The sequence below is a fragment of the Puma concolor genome, chromosome A2 (genome assembly GCF_028749965.1).
Source record: "Puma concolor isolate L17-30 chromosome A2, mPumCon1.1.hap2, whole genome shotgun sequence".
NCBI lineage: Eukaryota > Metazoa > Chordata > Mammalia > Carnivora > Felidae > Puma > Puma concolor.
Genome location: NC_141668.1, coordinates 108,884,841 through 108,906,868, shown reverse-complemented (window position 1 = coordinate 108,906,868; position 22,028 = coordinate 108,884,841). Strand labels below are relative to the sequence as shown.

General features: G+C 59.7%; 2 protein-coding genes and 2 non-coding genes across 10 annotated transcripts; all 4 read right to left on the bottom strand.

Moving 5' to 3' along the window:
* Nucleotides 1-1,452: 1,452 nt before the first annotated feature.
* TBRG4 (transforming growth factor beta regulator 4) lies at nucleotides 1,453-9,732 on the bottom strand. Of its 7 annotated transcripts, none has more exons than XM_086697150.1 (13): nucleotides 9,604-9,732; nucleotides 8,924-9,002; nucleotides 7,870-8,340; nucleotides 5,504-5,821; nucleotides 4,842-5,013; nucleotides 4,407-4,564; nucleotides 3,812-3,922; nucleotides 2,989-3,133; nucleotides 2,448-2,693; nucleotides 2,223-2,334; nucleotides 2,002-2,116; nucleotides 1,580-1,715; nucleotides 1,453-1,545 (listed from the first exon to the last, which is right to left on the bottom strand). In XM_086697150.1, exons 3-12 carry the CDS (start codon nucleotides 8,281-8,283, stop codon nucleotides 1,614-1,616), a joined length of 1,893 nt encoding a protein of 630 aa, XP_086553276.1. In that variant the 5' UTR covers nucleotides 8,284-8,340; nucleotides 8,924-9,002; nucleotides 9,604-9,732; the 3' UTR covers nucleotides 1,453-1,545; nucleotides 1,580-1,613. The 7 variants fall into 7 exon arrangements, 5 of the variants coding, with proteins under 5 accessions (XP_086553276.1, XP_086553277.1, XP_086553279.1 ...); XM_086697151.1 differs by having other exon boundaries at nucleotides 8,924-9,077; nucleotides 9,604-9,682; XM_086697153.1 differs by having other exon boundaries at nucleotides 9,573-9,643.
* LOC112860251 (small nucleolar RNA SNORA5) lies at nucleotides 4,663-4,796 on the bottom strand. The gene has a single exon (XR_003223607.1). It is a non-coding gene; the product is annotated as a small nucleolar RNA SNORA5 (small nucleolar RNA).
* On the bottom strand, nucleotides 5,174-5,309 carry LOC112860217 (small nucleolar RNA SNORA5). The gene has a single exon (XR_003223598.1). It is a non-coding gene; the product is annotated as a small nucleolar RNA SNORA5 (small nucleolar RNA).
* An 8,187-nt stretch (nucleotides 9,733-17,919) lies between the features above and the next one.
* On the bottom strand, nucleotides 17,920-19,294 carry LOC112859799 (whey acidic protein-like). Its single transcript, XM_025923055.1, has 4 exons — nucleotides 19,207-19,294; nucleotides 18,697-18,837; nucleotides 18,264-18,422; nucleotides 17,920-18,056 (listed from the first exon to the last, which is right to left on the bottom strand). The coding sequence occupies exons 1-4, from the start codon at nucleotides 19,292-19,294 to the stop codon at nucleotides 17,920-17,922; spliced, it is 525 nt and encodes a 174-aa protein (XP_025778840.1).
* Between the last annotated feature and the right edge of the window lie 2,734 nt (nucleotides 19,295-22,028).

The window sequence follows — 22,028 nt, the reverse complement described above, 5'->3', positions numbered from 1 at the left end:
TGGACACAGAACCGGGCCGGGAATTTCTCCAGAGCCCACGCAGATGAGCAACGATGCAAGTGCACTGGTCGTCAGGGAAATGCAAGGCCCAGAGGCAGCAGCTGGTGCCCACTGGCCGCTGGAGTGGGCGCTCCCTGGCACCGGCCAAGGGAAGACGTACCACCTTCTGGAATGCATAGGACGGCATAGTGACTCTGGAAGGGCTGGGCAGCTCAAACTCCCACATAAATGCACATGGCGGGCATCTATCCCAGAGAGCGAGGCTCCCTCCACCCTGAGTGTGGGGTGACCGGTCACCTGCAGGAACACGGAAGCAGGGCATGGACCCCCTGATGAGTCTCCCAAGAGAGCCCAGGCAGATCCAGCCTGAGGGCTGTGCAGACTCCTCTACAGAAAGCTCTGGAAACAAGAGTGGAGATGAAGGTCAGGCTGGTGGCCACCAGCAGGGGGAGGTGTGGGTGTGAAGGGTGGCAGGAGGGGCCCCTGCATGGAGGCAGTAGCCCTACACGTGGATTCCTATTCCCGGTGTCCTGGTGACACATACCAGTTGTAGATGTCATCACCAAGAATAATAGAGGACACAGGGACCACTGTGATGTCTTGACTGCAAAGGGACCTGAGCGTCTCCAGTGAAAGCCTGTGGTCCTGAGTGGACAGGACCAGCTCCACACCCCAACCCTCATCTATGCCCGTTCTTCACTGCATGATGTCATCCCTGCTCCCACATCTTGCCTACGCTCAGGGACACCGGCTTCAGTCCTCTCAGCTGCTCCTCCCTCTGGCCTGTGCAAATGACAAGTGCCAGAGGCCCCCCTCCACCTGTACCCCAATGCCTGTGGGAGCTGCACAGTTTTGGGAGACTGGACTAGCTCTTCCAGAGGGACCACTTTGGAGATGGCCCTTCTCCCTGCCCCGCTCTGAGCTGCTGGGGGCAAATGGCAGCATGTGGCGGTCATCCTGCTTTTGCAGCAGAGGCTTGGGGAAGGGACAGACTACTGGGCAGGGCAGGGATGAGGCTCGGGCCACTCAGGGACAGGGCACATCCCCCTGGTCTGGAGGTGATGGTAGCTGCATCCTGTCAGCTGACTGCACCTGTCCCTTGTTCCAGAGCCAGTGACACTGGTCAGCTTGGGTCCTTGGGGGTCCTCCACTCATCTGAGACCACAGCACAGGTAGGCAGGGACGCCCAGGACACCTGTGGTCAGTGCCCACACCAAGATCAGAACCCCAAGCCGTGTCCTCAAAACCCTACAGGCCTGACCCAGGAAGTCCTCGCAGCCCAAACGCTGGAATCCCAGGACCCTGGGTGTGGACCGCACGGTGTGAACAGCAGGCGGCTCCGTGTGAACATGTGGGACAAGGGGACCTGGGGAGGCAGAGAAGCCGGGACAGACAGGCCGCCATGAGAGCAGGGTGGGTAGTGGCAATGGTGACAAAGTCCGGGACACCTCCTGGTGTGGACACTGGAATTCACTGTTTATTGCCCACAAGAGAGCAGGAGCTGCCGGCCAGCTCCCCCACAGTGCAGTCCAGGCTGTGAGCCGGGTCGCCCAGGGTACAGTCCAGGTCACTTGGCCAGGGCCCCCAGGGTGCAGTCCAGGCTATGGGCTGGGTCACTTGGCCAGCTCCTCCGCCACTGCTTTTCGCATCTTGTCCTTGAGGTAGGCGCCTTTCTGCCACTCAGACTTGAGCTCCAGCCACTCGTAGTAGGGGACCTGCAGGGGGCAGGGGCACCTGTGCTCTGCCCGCTGCTCCACACCTGGCCTCCCCACCCTCCAAGCCCACGAAGCTGCCGAGTGTGGCTGTGGAAGAAGCTGCCGGGGCCTGAGCCCCCGGGGCCAGGGATCTGAGAATCTGTGGCACCTGATGACAACTTTTTCATCAGCGTCTGCTCTAAGAGCCCTGAGCAGACGCTTCAGGGCCGCGGCCACAGGGAATCTACGAGGTTCCGGGCCTCCCTTCGTCCCGCACAAAGGGGCCCACTGGACTGGCGGTACTCACGTCTACCACCAGGAAGCCGGCGGCCCGCACGTGACGCCGGGCCAGGGCGAAGCGCCCCAGCAGGTCTCTGCTCCGGCTGCTGAAATTGGGGAACTCCCAGCGCAGGAACGCCAGCCTGGTGGGGGAGGGGCAGAGTGCTAGGCATTCTCCCGGGGGAGGGGGAAGGAGGAAGGGGGCACCAGAGAAGAGCCAGAGTCCAGGGCCGGCCACAGGCCACCTACCTCTTGGCCCCAGGGGGCAGCGGCTGGGTCCCCGAGGGAGGAGTGAGATGCGGGGCTACAAAGTCTCTCAGGGGCAGGAACTGGCCGTCCGCATCCAGCAGCACCTCGGCGTCTAGGGAGGGGCACGGGTGGACATGGAAGGGACCGTCCCTGGGGCACAGAGACCTTGTCCTGGACAGAACAAGCCCCGTGCCCACCACCAGGGTAGTGCAGAGAGGGCCTCACCCAGAACCCAGCCGTACTGCGTGGCCACTGCGAAGCTGCCCCTGCTGGGGCTCCCCAGCAGCCCCCGCAGGGTGTCCCGCAGTTCCTTCTGCAGGGGTGTGGCCTTCCCATCACAGGCCAAGAGCCAGGGCGCCCAGTCTGAGGCCGGCAGAAGGGGGCCCGTGTACTCAGGGTGCTCCAGCTGGGCGGTGGCGCTGATGTGCAGCAGCTTCTGGAAGGTGCTCTGGTCCTTTGGGGACTCGCTGCCTGAGGCAGAACGAGAAGGGAGGGTGAGCCGAGGCCGACGCTGGGCCAGAGAAAGAAAGGGGCCAGGCAGGGGACAGTGACACCCTCGATCCCAACTGACTCTGAACTTGGCATCATCAGGGGCAGAGACAAGATCATAAGGGCCACGCACATGGAGAGGCAGAAGGATGGACGAACAGATGCCAGCCAGGTGAGCTCTGGGCACCATCTTGCTGCTCTGGAGCCCCCTCCCTGCCAGGCCTGAGGCCCCCAGACCCCTGGGGTCAGGGAGGGGAGGGGAAGCCCCAGCACTCACCCAGGAACCGGGCATGCAGTTCAGGGCAGAGCACCGCTCGCAGCGCCTCCCCCTGCACCTGCTGCAGCACGCACAGCGCCCACACCACATCCACCTGCAGGGCCGGGTGCAGGCTCCGCAGCTTGGGCCCCAGCTTCTCGTGAACCTAGACAGGGGCGGGGCTCTGCTCAGCAGCCGCATACCTCCTGGGCCGGAGGCAGTCGGAACGCTGGAATGGCTTGGCTGCGCTGAGGCTAGAACAACTACTGGGGGCAATCCTGGCTGACGTTCTTGGCCAGGCCTGGAGCCCCCCCTTCCCCCAGTAGAAAGTACCAGAAACCTTCTTCCTCACCCAGGACTAATGGACAGCACAACATGCAGCAGGACTTTCCTGCTGCCCCTCCCAGCAGCAAGGGCCTGTGGCACAAAATCACAGGCCCCTGGGGACAGGGATGGATTTCTGGCCCTGGGAGAACTTGGGAGAGTACAAGGAGGGCAGTGTCCCCGTGGAGGCCCAGGTGCACACTCGAGATGTGTCATGCCTGAATGGGCCTGCTCGGGCCTGCTTTGCATGGTGGTATGCCAAGGGTTCAGAGCACCAGCAGGACAGTAACGGAAAACCAGCGGCCCCCTAGCCCTGACTGCGGCGAGTGAGCCGGCCAACACCTCCCGACCTGTGCACACGGCCGCACAGCAGGCATGTAGAGGACCTCACATCTTTTGTCCCCAGACCATCCCTGTGACACGGGGCTCCAGCTCCCCTCTCACCCCTGAAGCCCCCGGGTCAGGGCTCCCCTCTCTTGCCTCCACACCCAGGGTGGGTGAACAGGTGCACAGACCATACCAGGCCGAAGAACTTGTCCTCTCGCTCGGGACGGAAGTTCAGGTGTGCGAAGGCCAGAAGCACGTTGCACAGGTGCGGCACGGTGACGGTGTGGGCTCGGTCTACGACGTGCTGGGCCGGCCACACGGGGTGGAGGACAGAATGAGAGGGGCCCTCCCACAGGGCCCACGAGCCCCCAGCCGCCCAGGGGACACCTGGACAGGGTGGCGGGCCAGACCTCCCCCTGCTCATTGCCCCCACCCAGAGACCGGTGGTAGTGTCACAAACGCCCCGGGTGGTCTGCGCAGCCTCAAGCCGCTGCAGGTAAAGTTAAGTGTCTCTCCTCGCTGTTTCAGGGGATGAAGTTTAGAGTCCTGAGCAAATTCCGAGCCTCACGGTCCACACTACGTCCTGCTATAGCCACCCGAAGACGGATGGAAACTCCTCCAGAACCCAGTGACACGACGGAGGACACCGTCCTCACCCGCCATTCTCCACTGCCCACAGAGGCCGCGCCTCTACGAGTGAGCCGGGTAGGAAGCCCCTGTTCGTAACCGGGGAGTGTCTGGGGAGGCCATGCCTCCCCAGTGGAACAAGCAGGGTCGGCCCGGCTCACCTGGGCCAAGGCCTCGAACAGGGGAGGGCTGAGCCACTTGAGGAGGGCGAAGGACTTGGCGCCACGGGCCACCTCGCCGGACGTCAGGCTGGGCACGTGGGGCAGCAGGTCGGCAGCCAGGCGCTGGAGCACCTGGGTCTGGTGGAAGCCAAGTTTGCCTTCGGGACAGAGCGACCCCAGGGTTCACCTGGTGAGGGTGGGCAGGCTGCTCTGCCCTCCCTCTGCCCCCAGTGCCTGGCCTGGAGCTCCAGGGGCTTGGTGTCCGTGACCGAATTTATCCCTGAGGCCCAGCACAGAGGATCAGGGCCCATGAGCCACGGTGTTCCTGTGGCAGCCTCTTGGGCCGGCGCCTGCCACGGGTGGGCGGGCACCGAATTTGACACAGCTGCGGCCAGCCCGCCTCCCTTCCCACCGCTCCCCATGGGGAAGGCTCACCGTAGGCATAGGCCAGATCCAGGAGCATGCCTTTTGTCAGCGGGAATGGCTTCTGGACCAGGTGGTAAGAGACGGCACGCAACAAGGGCACTGAACGCCGGTTCTGAGCCGCCAGCGTCACCAGCACCTTCCGCAGCTCGTCAGGGCCGAAGCGCTCCACCAACTCCAGGCACTGTCAACCACAGCCCTCAGGGTCAGCTCGGCGGCTCAGGCCGGGGATCCCATGCAGCACCGCCCCTGCGGGACAGCGACTGGACCTGAGCTCAGTAATCCAGTACCCTGCCGTGCGGGCCTACTCGGTTCTCAGCCGGGGCACCCGTGGGCCCGAAGTGGCCTGTCTGCAGCCAAACTTATCCCCGGGTCCCAGGGCAGGGGACCCGGAGCCCATGAGCTGCGAGCTTCCTGTGGCAGCCATCTGGGCCAGCTCTCGCTACAACAGGAGCGGGGGCCGAATTTGACTTGACTGCCGGGGGCGTGTGGCACATCACCAGAAGCGTTAAGCGGAGCCCCCTTGTAAGCGTGGCTTAGGCTCTGCCCTACCCCTGAGGCCCTCCAGGGAGAGGAGGAGAGCCGGCAGCCCGCTAGCTAGGTCCACTGCCAGCTAGGTCCACTGTGTGGCCACGGGGCGCGCCTGCAGCTGCCCGGGGCTCCTGCCGCAGTACCTTGTCCTCCAGGCGGTTCATCAGCGGCTCAGAGAGGTGCCCCGTCTTTGCCATCAGGGCCACCGCAGTGCGGCCATCATCGATCTCCGTCCAGCGCCGCTCTAAGTGCAGCAGCAGCTCAGCCAGCAGCTCCGGGGACTCCCGCATGTGTGTGGCGCTCGACTCGGCCAGGAAGGCCAGCTGCCTGTACTTGAGCCTACGCAGGCGCCAGCGGACCTCCTGCTCCACCGAGCGCAGCTCCCTGCAGGCCGCGGGCAGCGCCAGCGCATACAGGCTGCGGAGCAGTTTCACAAGGGTCCCGTGCCACACAGCACTTATCTGGTGGGGGATGGGGGGGGGAAGGGGACACACACGGGGCAGTCACAGCCGGGACCCCACCTGCCCTGGGCTGGTCTGCAGCCCACCACCAAGTCTACCTCCCGCGCCACCTGGTCAGCCGTGCAGGGTCACCCGTGAGCAAGGACCCCTGTGCTAGTCAGAAGATTTCCCTTGAGGGGAGACCACAGACACCCGCTGTGGCTCCGTGTGCCCAAACCCAAGCAAAACCGTGGAGTCCAGAAGCCAGGGGGAAGCGTGTGGGACAGACTCCGAACTAAGAGTTTTGTCAACCCGCTCATTCTGTTGCTTGTAGCGACGGTAACAGTTTTTAGGTGTTACAGACCCACCGGCCCTTCTTCAGAAGCAGCGGCCACATCGCATCTGACAAACCCCGAACCCTGAACCTCTTTTCTCCCACAAAGCAGTCCTAAGGTTTCCGGGAACGTAGTTTCTTAGGAATGCAACCACCGAGGACAGCAAAGGTGACATCCCTACAGAGCATGCCCAGGCATCAGCACCCCGCCAACCCCCACCTTCCAGGGCTGCTGCTGACACCAGCCAGCACGCGGGGATGCCCCTGGCACATGAAGCTACGTGAAAAAGCGCTTGATATGTGGGCAGAGAGAGGCCAGGTGTCACAGAGTCCTGCCTACCCCACACTCCCTGGCACCAGCGAGGAGTGGGGCGGGGGGGAGTGACTGGCCAGCCACCTGCTGCCACCGGCACTGTGTCAGACACCGGCACGCCGTGAGGCTTCACGCCAGGCTCCACGACGTCCCCAAAGCCCCAGTGCACACGGCAGAGCTTCCCTCTTCCTGGGGGCCTGCCTGTTTCTGAACAAGGGGGCCCCCTGTTCTCAGTGTGTCACAGTCCGGTGCAGGACCCCGCGGTCCAGCACGCAGCCTCTGCCCGTTAGGGGGTGGGGGTGGGGTGCTGAGTGCAAACAGGGAAGGTGGCGTGGAGGGGCTGGGCAGCTGGAGACATGCATGCTCCATGACAGCAGGGACACTTTCAAATAAGAGAGCCTGGCCACCATCCGCATTACCCATACTCTGGTCCCTGCTTGCTTTCGGCTTACAACTCTGTTACAAGGTTCACTCTTATCTCCCAGAACTTGCTTCGGTTCCGTGTGTGTGTGTGAAATGTGCACTGACAATTACAGGCTTACAGCCTCGGAACAAGAAGGGACTCAGTGAACCGTCACCAGCTATGGCATCACCAGGAAGCAAACTGGTGCCCTGACCCCAGCACACACCTCTAACTGAAGCAAGAGGTTCCAGGATGCCATGCTCCCCTTACCACACACGCATTCTGGCATTTTCTCCATTACCCTATCTCATTAAAACCAGCCGGCCACATCCACTACTCTCACAGCCTCTGGTTTGGAAAACACTGTTAGTGCAACTGCCACCCCGATCCGTGCCTCTCCTCCCCATCCTCTCGGACAACTGGACACAGAGTCCCCTGCTCAGTGTCGGAAACACGACTTCTTCCCGGTAGCACAGACCAAGGCAGGGAGTGAGGGCCGACGCAGCCAGTGCCACGGGCCCCTGGCACTGGAGCGAACAGCCTGGCTGAAGGGAGTCCTTCCTCAGCCAGCCCAGAGAGGGCCTGAGGTCTGACCACCCCGCCTGGCTGCCTGGGATTCCCCGTCAGTCACCCCACATCCCCTGCAGCCATAGGAGTGTGCCCACAGTTGGCCAGACACTGCGGCAGGGTCATGCAAGTCAGCACCGCCTGGCAAGGGGACGAGCACCCAAGGAACCGGGTGGAACCAGTGCGGCTTCCTGTGCTTCTGCGCCCCGTGTGCTGCTGAAAGGACAGTGGAAGGATGGCAACGTTCACCTAACGGGACCGCTCTGTGATCAGTGGGGAACAGCAAGCAAAAGTAGCCTAGACTCTATACAACAAAAACTTCTCACAGGACGGAGAGAACTAAGCAAGGCAGCACAGTTCCCGTCTATACCTGCAAAGTGACTGGCTGCTTTGGACTCTGGTGCCATTGTTTTCTGCATGGGGAACCCTGAGAGAACATTTTAGAAACCCACCTGGCTGTCAACGAGATGGAGAAGCTGCTGAAAGCGGGCATCCTGCACGAGCAAGGCTCTGTCTTCCGGCTTGTCAGACAGCAGGCGAGAAAGCTGGATAAGCATGAGGGCCGCATGGTTCTCTTGCAGGCAGCGACTGTCACTGAGCAGCTCCAGGAGCTCCTCTGGCCGGGTGGCCTTCTCAATGAGCCGCTCCACCTCCTGGTGCTCTGGACAGGGGGCAGACAGTTGTTCCTTCTCCACAAGCCCCGACAAGGGGCCTGGGAAGTGGGAACTGGGGCAGGTGGCTGAGAAAGTCAGAGTCCTATGCGCCACGCTGGCAAGCCTCAGTCGGCCTACCGGAGCCACCACAGGGGCCAGAAGGGTGGCCTCTCTCAGGAGGCACGTGCATCGCTTCACCAGGCGGGCTGCCATGATGGCCTGGGTGGCAGGGAGGGCAGCTTCCTAGTGAACAGGTCCAGGTCCAAAGCCCTGAAGAGGAAAAGGAGAGAAAGGGGTGATGCAGGCGCAGCTTCTGAGTCAGAGATCCGAGAACACGGCAGGTGACACAACGTTGTGGCCACTCTCCACACTAGACGGAACCTCTGCTTTCTGCCTGCCCCATACCTGGGGCACAGAGGCTTTTTGTTTCGCTGTAGGATGGAACCAAATGCCAACCCCAGGAGCATTACAGCTAGGGCTGGAGAGCACAATTGCCTACGGGGTGGTTCAACCATTCAGATCCCCAGGTTCAGCCCCGGGTTCCTAGGTGGGAGTCTCCGCAGGATTGGACAGTATCCTTTCATTTACTTTAAAAGTAACCCAGGATCAAGAATGATGGACTTCCAGAAGCACAAGACGATATTTCACATCAGACTGCTCCTGGAAAGCCCTGGACATATGACCCACATCCCGCAGCCTCACAACGTGGCTCAGAATGACCTCCTGGGTTTACATCCCTCATCCCGACAGGCCCTGCACCTTCAATAGACCCAGCCAGGGCGACTGCCCCCCACCCCCAGCACAGCACCCACAAAATCACCCATCACCTCTCCACACCCAGGCAAGACGTTACCTTCTCCAGGGGTGTGTCACATATCCCGATACTGTTCAGTCCTGCCTGCCTCTGCGATCAAGTGATGGGGTCCGTGCGCCTGCCAAAGCAGAGAGCGTAGCGTGTTCGACCTTCGGTTTCCCGGAACCCGGTAGTGGCCAGCGCATTATAGCCGCTGTAAAACGCTTAGTCTAATTACACAGTATAAGAGGCTCAGGAAGAACACGGGCCCCAAGGTAACAGCCCGCACCCGCTGAGCCCGGTCAGAGGGAAGCCGGAAACAGTCCGACCGGTCGATCCCACGACCTGGGGAGCGAGCTGCGGTCCAGGAGCGCAACTGGGCTACACCGGCCCCGAAGCTCCGCCCGCAGATGCAGACCCCGCACCCGCACCAAGGCGCAGGGGCCTGCGCGCTGAGACGCGAGGATCAGCGCGCCGCTCGCGGGTCACCATGCGGGACCACGGTGGAGGTGCGCGTGCGCACACGGGCGGGAGCCGCTCCTTCCCCCACCTCGCGCCGCGCCCCGGCCCCCTCCACCCGCCTCCACCCCGCCAGCCCAGCCCCCTGACCCCCCGCGTCCCGGAGCGCCTGTCCGGTCTCCTCCAGCCGGCCACGCCCTCCGGCCCTCGGCATCCACGCCCCGCAGCCTCTTCCCCGCCGCCGGGAGACCTGAGCTGCCGCCGCGAGGGCCGCCGCTGACCTCCATGCGCGCCCGCACTGTCCTCGGACCACGCCGCGCGGCGCGCTCGTCACGTCACTCGGGGCGCCGCCGGAAGCGAGCCTCGCCTTGCTCCGCCCGGCCGGAAGTCACGCCGCTACCCTTTCCAGTTGGATGCCATCTTTGCTGAGGGCACGCAGCCGGCTGGAAGTCACGCTGGCTGTTCCTTTCCGGACGGGTGCCGTCTTTGCTGAGGGCGCGCAGTAGGCGACGGGGAGCGGAGAGGAGAGCGTTGGGCAATGGGGAGGGGGGAGGGGGGGGGAGGGGGGGGAGGGGGGGGGAGGGGAGGGGAACAAGGATCCCCGTTAGCGGCGGCCGGAGGCTCGGCGCCCTCCGGCCTGCACCCCAGCGTGTGGGGTGGCCTGGGGTGGACGGCGTCCAGGGCGGCCTGAGGTCCTGCAGGCAGTTTGCCCACATCTTGCCGGATTTTTTTTTTTTTTTTAAATATGGAATTTTATGTGCAATCTTCTGATTTTTGAGAGTGTTGACGTTTAATTTTGAAAAAAATTAAAGTGCAGGTAAGCCAAGCACACGAGGCACCTGCAGTCCGTGTGCGGGCTTGATCTCCCTTCCTGCCACGCTTTTTCACTTTCTCTGAATTAGTAATTGCTTTGTTTTCTGTTGTTGGATTAAGATTCCACGTGTTTATTGATTTGGGAAACAAAGGCAAGTGAAAAATCAAATTCCCTTACTGCCTGTGGACAAGTCCTTGAAACAGGCAGAGTGACCTCTCTCTTTCCCTCCTTCCTTCCCTCCCTTCCTTCCCTCCTTCCCCCCCTCCTTCTCTCCCTCCCTTCCTTCTTCTTTTTAATTTGTTTTGTTTTTAATTTCTAAAAGCTTGTGTCTTGTCATGATTTCTGATATTTCTCAATGATGCAAGTCTCCATCCTGAGCGCCTGATGGGCCCTCAACCTAAAAGCACTTGTCTTTGGGCCGGAGTTGGTTGTTGTTTATTCGTATTCCCTTTCTTCCATTTTCTCTAATCTGGCTTTCCAAAATGCCCACGTTTGAATACTGGCTCTTGTACACCAATTTCTGGTTTTCCCATCCTGTCTTTGTTATTCTTTATTTCTTTGCTCGACCTTCTGAGCTATTTCCTCCTTAGCTTCCGGCTCTTCTCCTGAAGGTTCCTGTCAACACGTGTTTCTTTACCAAGAGCTCCTTTTTTGGCTTCTGAATGTTCCTTTTTACAGTTTTTTTTTTTTTTTTCACTATTGCGATCTTTTGTCTTACCCCTGTAAGGATTTCGATGATAGGGGTTTCCCCCCTGAGTTTTTCTTCTCCCTGTTTACTTGCTGTTATTTTTTTCCTCTTGCTGTTATTGTTCGTACTGTTTTGGTTTCTGTTCTCAGATGTAAGGGTGGCGGAGAAGGAGCTCTCATCTGTGCTGGTTGGAACTGCAACATGGTGCCATCACTTTTGAAGTTTACTAGTTTTTGTTTTGTTTGTTTTTTTACAAAACTAAGCATACTCTTACTGTCCAATGGGCTGAATGTTTTCTGTCCTCCAGGTTCATACGTGGAAGCTAATGACAGTGCTAGGAGGTGGGGTGTTTGGGAGGTCACTGGGTCATGAGAGTGGAGGCTTCAGAAGAAACCCCAGAGAGCCCCTGGCTGTTCCACCACGTGAGAACCCAGCGAGAAGTCTATACTACAGGACAGACAGCCCCCCTCCACCGTGCCGGCACCCTGACCTCAGAGTTCCAGCCTCCAGAAGTGTGAGAAACAGGTTTCTGTTGTTTGTAAGTCACAAAATTTATGGTATTTTGTGACTGCAGTCTGAAAGGATACCGTGCAGTCTGGCAACCTTGATCCGTGGTTCACCTGGGGGAGGTGAAAACATATCCACACAGAAGCCTGCACACGGTGTTTACAGCAGCTTCAGTCATAATTCCCAGGACCTGGAAGCAACCAAGGTGTCCTTCAGGAGGCGGATGGATAAATGAGCTGTGGTGCGTCCAGATGATGGGCTATTATTTAGTGGCGAAAAGAAAGGCGCCATCAAGCCATGAAAGGACATGGAGGAACCTTAAATGCATGTTACTAAGTGATAGAAGCCAATTTGAAAAGTTTGTGCACTGGGTGATTCCAAGGACATGACATTCTGGAAAAGGCAAAGCTGTGGAGACAGTAGAGAGGCCAGCGGTTGCCAAGGGTTAGGAAGGATGGGAAGGATGAATGGGGAAGGATGAATGGGCTGAGCACAGAGGGTTTTTGGGGCAATGAAACTATTCACGTGATACTGTGATGGATGGGCTATTACAGCTTTGTCCAAACCCATAGAATGTATACTCCAAGAGTGAACCGTAATGTGAATTGTAGGGTTTGGTGGTCGTGATGAGTCATGATGGGTTCATGGATCACAGCAAATGTACTTTTGGTGGGGGATGTTGAGACTAGGTGTGCGGAGGGGACAAGAGGTAGATTTCACTGTATTTTGCACTCAGTTTTGCTGTGAACCTAAAATCGCTCTAAAAAAGTGAATATTAAGAAAAAGCAATGAGGGGTGCCTGGGTGGCTTAGTCAGTTGAGTGTCTGACTTCAGCTCAGGTCATGATCTCACAGTTTGTGGGTTCAAGCCCCATCTCGGGCTCTGCTGACAGCTCAGAGCCTGGAGCCTGCTTTGGATTCTGGGTCTCCCTCCCTCTCTCTCTCTCTGCCCCTCCCCTGCTCGCACTGTCTCTCAACAATGAATAAGCGTTAAAAAAAAAATTAAAAGAAAAAAGAAAAAGCGATGAACACCTGTGCTGGCAAGGACTTGGGTGAGTCTCAAAACGATGATGTTGAGGAAAGAACCCTTACAATGTGACAGTAGGAGACAATTGCCCATGTAAGAACCGCTCAAAGAATCTGAGTAGACGTTTCTCCAAAGAAGATACACGGAAGTCCGGGGAGCATGTGGACACTGCTCAGCATCCCTATCCATCAGGAAGATGCAAATCAGAACCATGATGAGGGGCCCCTTCACACCCACTTTGGATGGCTGCAATTAGAACAACAGGAAAGCCCAAAAAATACCAAGCGATGGCGATGATGTAGAGAGATCAGAACGCTGAGGCAGTGTTGGGGGGCATGTGAAATGGCATGGCTGCTTTGGAAGACAGCTTAGCAGTTTCTTGTCAGAGAATTGCTGTGTGTCACTTAGGTGTATACCACAGATAACTGAAAACACGTCAGTGCAAAAACTTGTACGCAAATGTTCACAGAAGCGTTTTCCATAAAAGTCAAAATACAGGCACAATCCAAATGCTAACCGATAGATGCGTGAACAAACACGATGCGGTATATCCACCGTGGGATATCAGTCAGCCCAAGTTAACCTAGAAGAACCTTGAAAACATTACACTTGATGAAGGAATCCAGACGACCTACTCCCTGTGTGATTCCATTTGTGTGCAGTGTCCCCGAGAGGCAAGTCCACAGAGCTGGAGGTCAATTAGTGGTTTCCAGGGGGCTGTGGACGTTGGGTAAGATGGGGAGTGGCGAATGGGTCTGGGATTTGTTTGGGGTGCTGGAAATATTCTGGGATTGGGTGGTTGCACGATTAACTGTGAAGGTATGGGGAGCCGCTGGGTTCTACACGTTAAGGGGTAAATATCCGTCATGTAAGTTGTATCTCAGTAAAGTTGGTACCTTAAAAAAAAAGTGGCGGGCCATTAAGAGGACTTGCTGGCAGTGAACCTCACCATCAGGCTGTTTTTAGGGAACCTACAGTTGCCATCTTGTTAGTTCTTTCCTCTTGGGCCAGAGCTGCCGACGTTTGGGGAACCTGATGGGGGGAGGATGGCTGGGTGGGGGAACAGACAGTCTCAGGCTTGAACGCATGTACCTTTCCTCTGTTGGGGTTCCTGTCGCTGTTGCTAGTGGGCGTTGTGAGGGGGGCACCTCCCCTGCAACGGCTGGGGGCCGGAGATCCCCGCCGAGAGCCCCTGTGCCACATGGCAGCCTCTCCCATGAGTGAGCAAACAGGAGGTCCCTAGAGGTGGTTTCAGCTCCGCCTCTGACCTCACTCTCGGGGGAGCAGTGTCGGGCCTGGGGGCTAATTTAGAGCGGCCACGGTCAGGTTTTGGCAGGGTAGCCCCACACTCTGAGACTCTTGGTCAGGCCAGATGCCTTGGCCACACTCTGCAGAGAGGAGCTCCTGGCTTAGGTGGGGGGTGGGGAAATGTAGCGGCTCCGTTTTGTGGGCCGGTGGAGAGTATCTTACTTTGCGGGATGTGTTCAAACATGTTCCTGAGCTTCAAGCATGGCATTGCCTGGGCCACCAGAGGCAGTAGGCCGGATGGATCGGATGTGGAGATGTGGGGATGTGGGGAAGAAGTGGCAGTTTTGTTCATTCTTGTCTCCCTCCCGATTCTGCTCCGTTAGAGCCCCTCTGTGTTCCTCCTCCTTACCTCCAACCACCCACCGTTTCCGGTGCCCCCTCCCAGCCTGGTGGGCCCAGCACCAGGCTCACAGGAACACTGGTTGAGATGGGTTTGTCTCCCCTTGAGGGAGAGGAGGGATTGCTGGGAAGACCTCAGTCCTTCCGTCCAACACACTTGCTGACGGACGGATGGTGGTCAGGGGCATTAGGGTTGGCTGGCGTCTGGAGACATGACTGCTTAGAGGTGCCATACACGATGCGGCCTTCCTGGGCCTCCCTGGGGACGTGGGGCTGTCCTGCACCTGCTTGCCCTCTGCGGGGCTGGGTTTTGGCACACTCTGGGTGGAGCGCGTCCAGCCCAGCCCTGGGGGGAAACCCTGGGCACTGAGCCCCTCCTGGCAGACACATCACTCGTGTTACTGCGGAATTCATCGCCTCCTGGGCGACTGTTCCCTAGAGATGTCTGGAAGCTCCTGCCTGCTTTCCTCCAGAGTTCACCCCCCCCCCCCCCCCCCCGTTCCTCTTCTCTCCTCCTGCTGTAAGAAGTCTTAGCTTTGCAGAATCACAGAGCCTGGGGACAGTCTTGGGGACTCTCCACCAAAGGGCTTTCCTCTCTCAGGGAAAGATCCTCCCTCAGGGCCTGCATGAACCCCTGAAGAAGAGGAATCAGAGCTGGTTAGCCTGGCCCCAGCTCTGCCCAGCACATGAACCTGTCCCTCACATGCTCTTCATGTATGGAAAACTGAGGCCAGGGAGGGCGGGGAGGGGACTGCCCAAGGGCACCTGGAGAGTGAGCACCCAGGGTTCCTACAGACATCTGAACTCCCAGTGCCTCTCCATCCTGCCTGGAGGCTCCCTCCCAACTGGGGAAGGATGATGAGCCCTCTGCCCTCCCAAACCCCAAATCCTGCCAGCAGCCAGGTCCCCAAAACCCACAGACTGATACATCCCCCCTTCTCCTTTGTCTTTCCCTTCTCCTGCATCACCCCTCCTCCTCCATCCCTCCTCCTGCATCATCCCTCCTCCTCCTCCATCATCTCTTCTCCATCATCCTTCATCATCCCTCTTCCCCCTCCATTATCCCTCCTCCATCATCCCTTCTCCTCCTCCATCATCACTCCTCCTCCATTTTTCCTTGTCCATTCCTCTATCTTGTCCACTTCGGGGGGATGGAGCTTAGTGGCCTGGGCAGGAGATCAGCCTAGTAGAGCCCGGGAGCTCTGGGCTTGGCTGCCGTAAGCACGTGGTGGGAGATGGTGGAGGGGGAGACAATTCCCCACGCCCCCGGGTCCTCTCTGAGATGGACCTCCAGTCCCTGAAAGCGATTGTCTTTAAAATATCTTTATTAACAGAAAGTCCTGGGTCTGGTGAGGCCAACAGATCAGGAGAGGACTGCCGTTGACTCTAATGTACGAGTCACAGTTTTCAGGGACAAGGGCAGCCTATGCCTCTCAGGGTCACACAGGGAAGCACTGTGTTGGTCAGGAGGCGGGGGTGGGGTCACTGTGGTACGGACCTCTGCTGTGGTTTCTGTGGGGAGCACCAGACAAGGGAGGGCAGGCGGGCTTAGGACTGGCTAGTGTGAATAATTAGCATGCTCTGCTGTGGCAGGGCTGCCCCCAGCTGCCCCTGGGAGGGGAGGAGGGCTGGGGATAGTGGCCTGGATGGTAAGACCCCAGAGAGAAGGGGGTTGGGGCATGGGCTCTGCATCCTTTGATTTGCATTTGAAAAGTGTTCCCCTTACCCCATGGGAGGAGAGGAGTCCTGGGGCAATTGTGGGGGAGGTGGGGGTGGGGTGGGTAAGTTGACTCAAACGTGACATCAGTGCCTAGTATGCCTGCGGGGCAGATGTTAGGGCACCAGGCTTACAGAAGCTGGATGTAGGGCTAACGCAGGGATGGAGGGGATGGGCGTTCTCTGCAGGGGAGGAGTCCTCCAGCATGGGGGTGGTTCACTCTGAGCTTGAGGAAGGGTGAGCTGGGTGGTTCCAGCTGCCTAGGCTGGGCTCAGGCCGCCCCCCCCCCCCCCCCGGAACCCTGAATGGAAGCTGCGGTCATCTGACGGCATCCTCGCGAAGACCGTTGGTGCATTTCTCTGGCACGGCCACCCCTTTGGGTTGCACGGGGACTCACAGCCATGGTGGGTCCTAGGATGCCGGGTTTGATCCCTTGGTTCAATTAGGGGCCAGCTCTCTGCTGTGGGAGGAGCTCCCCCTTGTGAATAGTGGGGCTGCTTTGAGACTGTGATGTTTCTGCAGGGGTTTCTGGTCATCTGGGTCGTCTGGTGATGCTTGGCTGGAGGAACGATTACTTTGGAGTTGGGAATGGTGGGTTTCTAGTCCTTCTCTCCCCCCTGATGTGTTGACTGACATTTTCCGCTAAGAAGAGCCTCCTCTCCTCTGTATGCTGGTGGCGCTGAGGGGAGGGGCAAGGTTGTCTGGGGGTGGCTGCAGGTTGGCTCCCACTTTCTGACACATTGTGTCCCCCACGGCCTTGTTCTTTGTTCCCTCAACGGTGTCTCCAAGGAATCCTGCTTCCTTTTGCTGGAGAATGGTCCAGGAACAATATTCAGCCACTGGTGAAAGCCCTTTTTATTTGGGACGATCCGTCCTGTCTCCCTGGCTCCTAACATGTTGTCTGGCATGTGACAGGTGGCTTCAGCGTGCGCGACCTGGGGCCAGGCTGGGGGAAAGTGCTCCCCTGGGCTGGCTGTGCATGGGGGCACGGTGAGGAACTCTGGTCTCTCTCTGTCCCCTTCCTGGAGCAGTGCTTCAACACCTTGTGGTTTCCTGGCTGATGCAAGTGTCGTGTGTTGTTTGCAAGGACTCCTTTCTCACGCCTGAGTTTAAACAGATGCGGTGACTCTGGGGTAGGGGTCCCTCATGGCACAGGACAGGCTGGTGGCCTGGAGCCAACCATGTGGTTACGTGGGGACTGAACTGGTCAACAACGGCTTCATCAAAATGCCTACTAATGCAGCTTTGAGAAAACCTCAGGGAGCTTCCTGGTTGGTGACATGTGGACGTGCTGGGAGGTGGCACGCCCCAGCCCAGTGGGGACAAAGGCTCCTGCATCTCTGCTCCCACCTTCCACGTGTGGCCTTTATTTGGCTTTGTTGGTCTGTGTCCTTTATCACAGGGTGTGATCCGAAGTGTTGTGCCTTTAGAGTTCTGTGGGTCATTATCACAACTTATGGGAGCTGTGGGGTTTGTGGGACCCCAAGACTGGTAGCTTGGGGTTCGTGGGACCCCCAGGACTGGTAGTTTGGGATTCGTGGGACCCCCCCCCGGGACTGGTAGCTTGGGGTTTGTGGGATCCTCGGACTGGTAGCTTGGGGTTTGTCGGACCCCAGGGCTGGTAGCTAAGTGAGTCAGGGTGCAGGGCAGGTGTCTGCGGTGCTGGCAGCCTGGTGGGAACTTGGGGGGGCCTAACATCAGAACCGCAGTGGTCTCTGGGGTGCCCGCTGGGTGTTGGGTGGGGTGCACGTGCTTCACTGCAGGTCCTAAACAGAGCTTCCTGGGAGCAGTGTCTATGCTCCCCATAAGCACACACTGCCAAGTGGGTGGGGGCTGCACACAAGCCGTGGAGAGAGGCCGTGGCAACCTCCAAGCCCCAGCCCTCCCTGCAGACTCCACTCTCCTCCTGTCCCCACGCCAGCAACGCCTCTCAAAGGGGCCAGACCCCAGAGGGCCAGAGCCCTGAGTGCCGGTGGACAGCCCGGTGCTCCCAGAGGCCTGTGTGCTTTGTCTGCCGCCCCCGCCCAGAGGTGCCCGGGACATGTGACAGATAGACAACAGAGAGACATGAAGCTGAGTGGGTTTTATTAGCAGCAGGTAGGAAACATCTTGGGCTTTCTGGATCCGAGAGAGAAGGCTTTCGCCAGGCAGGCTCAGGTGGGTCACTCCGGGCAGCCAGGGACTCCTGGGGAAGCCCGTCACTGAAGGGGGTCCTCTGCAGGGGACACGGAGGCCTCAGAGGTGCAGGGTGGGGGCAGGGGAGGTATGGACGCTGTGTGCAGGTGGGCCAGCGAGCTTTCCACACCCACCCCTTCCCGGCCCTCACCAGAGCCCACTGGCAGGAAGGTGGGGTCACAGGTAGCCAGGAAGCAATTTCCCAGCTCCCGAGCCAGGTCTCCTTACAAGATTAAGTGACCAAGGCACAGACCCTGCTCGGGTGGCCGGCCCAAGTCCTGCCAGCCAGGTCTCTGAGCCGCCTTTGTCTGCCCAGCAGCCCCAGGGGCCAGCGGCTGTGTCCTCGGGGCGGGTCTGGGGCACTCACCTGTCGCAGGGTCCAGACACCGCATGGCGCACGTGCTGAAACAACACTTCCTGCTCCCTGCACACTGGCTGTCCACAGAGCACTCGGTGCTCTCTGAGCAGGGCTCGGGGGCCAGCGGGACGGGTACCCGGGGGCAGCGGCCAGCCTTTTGCAAAGGTGCTGCGGAGACATGGGCCAGCCCTTCAGGTCCCAGTGGTCCACCCTGCTGCTGGGTCCCGGTGGGGGCCCCCACACCACTGTGTGGCACCCTGGACGGCAGCCGAGCCCTCAGGGAGGGGACCCTGAGCAGAGCCCCGTGGCTGGGCCAGCAGGTGGTTGGGGTCACTGCCTGGTGGAGTTTAGGGGGCTGTGGGGCAGGCCACTGAGAGGGGGTGTGGACGGTTCCTCCCTCCACCAGACAGGGTCTGGTGTGGGGCACAGGGGTGACTGTTACCCATGACGGGGAACACGCAGGAGCGGCTGCAGGGGCTCCTGGGGCAGCATCTGATGCCTTGGGGGCAGTCGTCATCGGTGCTGCAGGAGACGACGCAGGAGTCCTCCTCCGAGGAGCTGAGCTCCGGGCACATGGCCTGCCCTGCGCACGGGACAGGCAGGTGGGTGGGCACTGCTCCCAGGATAGGAACCTAGCACCCTGACACACCGTTTCTTGTAAGGAAAAGAATCTGCTAGAGCGTGACATGCCTGCCCCAGGCCCACGACAGCAGGTGGGGTTAAGACCCAGGGGGCCAAGGACAGGCCCCCCCACGCTCAGCTAGCTGTCTCACAGTGGCCTGGGCCCTGCCGCATGGGGGTCTCCGGGCAGGGCCCTGCCCTGCTCTTCTGCCTCCTCTGCTCTGCTCCTCCGGTCCTGGTGCCGTCCTGGTGCGTGTCAGGGAAGCGCCTCGGAGACAGGGAGGTCAGAGGGCCCTCCTGGGTGCCCCCTGTGGCGGTAGCTGAGGCCTACCTGGCACAGTGAAGGCCGGGGCTGCGGCCAGGGCCACGGCAGCCTCCAGGGCGAGCAGGACCAGGGCCAGGCTGGCAAGACAGCGCATGGTGGCCAGTGGCAGGCCGTGGTGGATGGTGGCCAGTGGCCCCGGCCCCGCTTTAAAGGAGGCAGTGGGAGGAGCCGTCGGGGAGGAGAGGCTGGTGCCCGCCCAGCCGCCATGGGGCTTCCGACTTGGAGGGGCGCCAGGCTGGACAGCCACCGCATCAGGGTCACGTTTTAAAACCTAGAAAAGTTCCTGATAAGGTGGGTGATTCCACTCCCTTGTGAAAGCACTGCCAGTTCATAGCCAGGATCAAGCAAAGGACTGACCAGGGAGGGGGGCAGTAGGGCGTGATGGGTAGTCTTCGCGGTTCACAAAACCATGTTGCGTTTGGGGGGGTCACTTGGACAGTACATCTTGAACATTCTCATCGCAAGAAAAGAGTGTTTGTCAGGAGGTGACGGAGGTAATGAGACATTGTGGGGATCACTTCCCAAGGTTTGCAAACATCAGTCACCTGAAACCAATATCCTCTTGTGGATGACGATACCAACTAAGAAGAAGGTAAAACAGAACAAAGAAGTGCAGGGCAGAGGACGGACGGCACACATCTTCCCCGTCCCGGACGGCCCTGCAGGGCCCCGGAAGACGTGCCTGTCCTGTACTCGGGGGGGGGGGGGGCAGCTGTGGCGGGGCAGCCTCGGGGGACATTCTGTCTCTCTTGTGGTGCCTTTCATCCCTTCTGGAACTTTCTAGGAGCAGCGTGCTGTTTCTGTGCAGGGTGGTCACCGGGAAGGGCTTTTCCCAGAAGGTGTCAGGGTGAGACTCCTCCTCCATTCTTCTTCCCTGAGGACCTGGGCAGGAAGGGGGCCCCAGGGTGGGTAGGGAGGGGGCCCCAAGGTGACTGTGGGCTAGGGCTGCCTGGTCTAGGCCGCACTCCTCGACCTGGCTGCCTGGCCGGGGGCCTCCACCTTGGACGGCACTCCCCTGGGGCCCTTAGCCTGTGCTGCGTGCACAGGTGCTTCGGTCCAGAGACTTCCACTCGGGCCCCCAGCTGTGTCCACCCGGCCCCGGGAGCACCCTCTCGGCCGAGTCCTGGGGCCTCAGCCCAGGCCCAGCCCAGGTGGATCACCCCTGGGATCCTGGCCAGCGACAGTGAGTTGCAGCCTCTCTGCTTTTCCAGGCTGGCAGTTCATGGGATGTTTCCGCACCAGAACCCAGGAAGGAGGCAGCAGACAGGCCTGAGTCAGAAGACCGAGCCCAGAAGGAGAGGGCGGGGAGGCCACTGTCACTCACTGGAGGGCCCTCTGCTGGCCCTTCTGCCTGTTCTCTGAACCTTTGCCTGGACGCTGGGTCTGAGGCCAGGCTGGGTGCACCTGCCCCCCGCTCCCCAGGACATGGCCTGCTGCCTGTGGGACCTGTGGGCACAAGGTTCTCCAGGACCGCTCACAGCTTCTGAGCGGTGCTGTCCTGCATTGGACCTCTCCCTCCTCTCCCCTCCCTTCCCCTTCCCTTCCTCCTCCCCTGCTTCCTCCCCTCCCCACTCCCCACCCCTTCCCTCCCGTTCCCCACCCCATCTGCCCTTCCCCACCCCTTCCCTCCCGTTCCCCACCCCATCTGCCCTTCCCCATCCCTTTGCCTTCCCTCCCCATGCCCTCCCCCTCCTGTCCCTCCCTTCCCCATCCTCTCCCCCACTCCCCTCCTCTCCCCTCCCCTCCCTTCTCTCTCCTTTTCCCTCCCCTCTCCTTCCCTCCTCTAGTCCTCCCCTCACCCCCAGCTCCTCCCCTATTCTCCCTCCCTTTCCCTCTCCCCCCCCCCGCCCCACCCTCTTCTCTCCCCCTCCTCACTTCTCCCCCAGCCAGGCCCCCCCAACAACTGCTGCTTCCCCACTGGGGTCCTCTGCCCAGCCCTGCTGACTTGGCCTCACCCCTCCCAGCACAGGCAAAGGAGCCTCCCCTCTGGAAGCAGCTTAAAGGCTCTCAGGCATCTGGCACTTCCTTGACACACTGTGACTGGTCCTGGCTACTCCTTGGGTGTCTGTTCCTCCAGAATGAACTCCCTGTGTCAGGGCTCATGTCCATCCCCCTGATCAGTGTGTCCCCAGTCTGGGCTCCCATGGGGAGGGGACTGCATCAGGCTTCCCTCCCAGACGGTTGCCCACGCAGTGGCCAGTGACCTCACACCTTAGGTGACCCTCTCCCCTGGGGGGTGGAGTCCAAGCAGGGGTGTGGCACGAGGGTCCCTCCTCAGAGGGACGTTTGAGTCCCTGTGCTCATGTGGGTCCCCAGCTCTGCCAGGTGCAGGCCTACAGCAGCTCGTGCTTCCTCCCTGTGGTGGGTGGTGGCGCCTCCCGGCCCACCTGCTGCCTAGAGCACCCAGAGGGGGTATGCAGGGGGGTCGGGCTCTGCCCTCATGCCGGAGGACCTTTCCCTGCTCTCCTGGGCTCTCCTGGGTCCTCGGGACTGCATGAGGCCACTGGTACCAAAGGTGCCACCAAATCTGGAGAGTTACTGTGATGCGATTCAGGTTGTGGAGGAGACAACCTCCAATATTTCCCATCAGATAAACAACACATGCATTGCAGGAAGCTCGGACAATCCAGAAAAACACAGAGAAGGAAACAAAACTCACAAGATCCACATCCTGGAGGTCTCTCGTTACTGGTCTGGTTCCACGTCATCCAGGTGTTCCCTATGCAGACATCTCTGTCGTCTATCATCTATCTATCAATCATCTATCTATGTGTCTATTTATCTATCTCCTGTCCCCCCCCATATGCATAGATACTCCCCCCCCCCAC

Bases quoted from the DNA above. Each gene is read 5' to 3' on its own strand.
- LOC112859799 (XM_025923055.1), bottom strand. From the start codon at position 19,294: ATGCGCTGTCTTGCCAGCCTGGCCCTGGTCCTGCTCGCCCTGGAGGCT. The intron at 18,838-19,206 runs GTAGGCCTCAGC...TCCCGTGCGCAG, and splicing joins CCCGGCCTTCACTGTGCCAG to GGCAGGCCATGTGCCCGGAG. The intron at 18,423-18,696 runs GTAACAGTCACC...ATGTCTCCGCAG, and splicing joins CTGCGTGTTCCCCGTCATGG to CACCTTTGCAAAAGGCTGGC.
- TBRG4 (XM_086697150.1), bottom strand. From the start codon at position 8,283: ATGGCAGCCCGCCTGGTGAAGCGATGCACGTGCCTCCTGAGAGAGGCC. The intron at 5,822-7,869 runs GTGGGTTTCTAA...ATCCCCCACCAG, and splicing joins TCCATCTCGTTGACAGCCAG to ATAAGTGCTGTGTGGCACGG. The intron at 1,716-2,001 runs GTGAGTACCGCC...TGCCCCCTGCAG, and splicing joins CCGGCTTCCTGGTGGTAGAC to GTCCCCTACTACGAGTGGCT.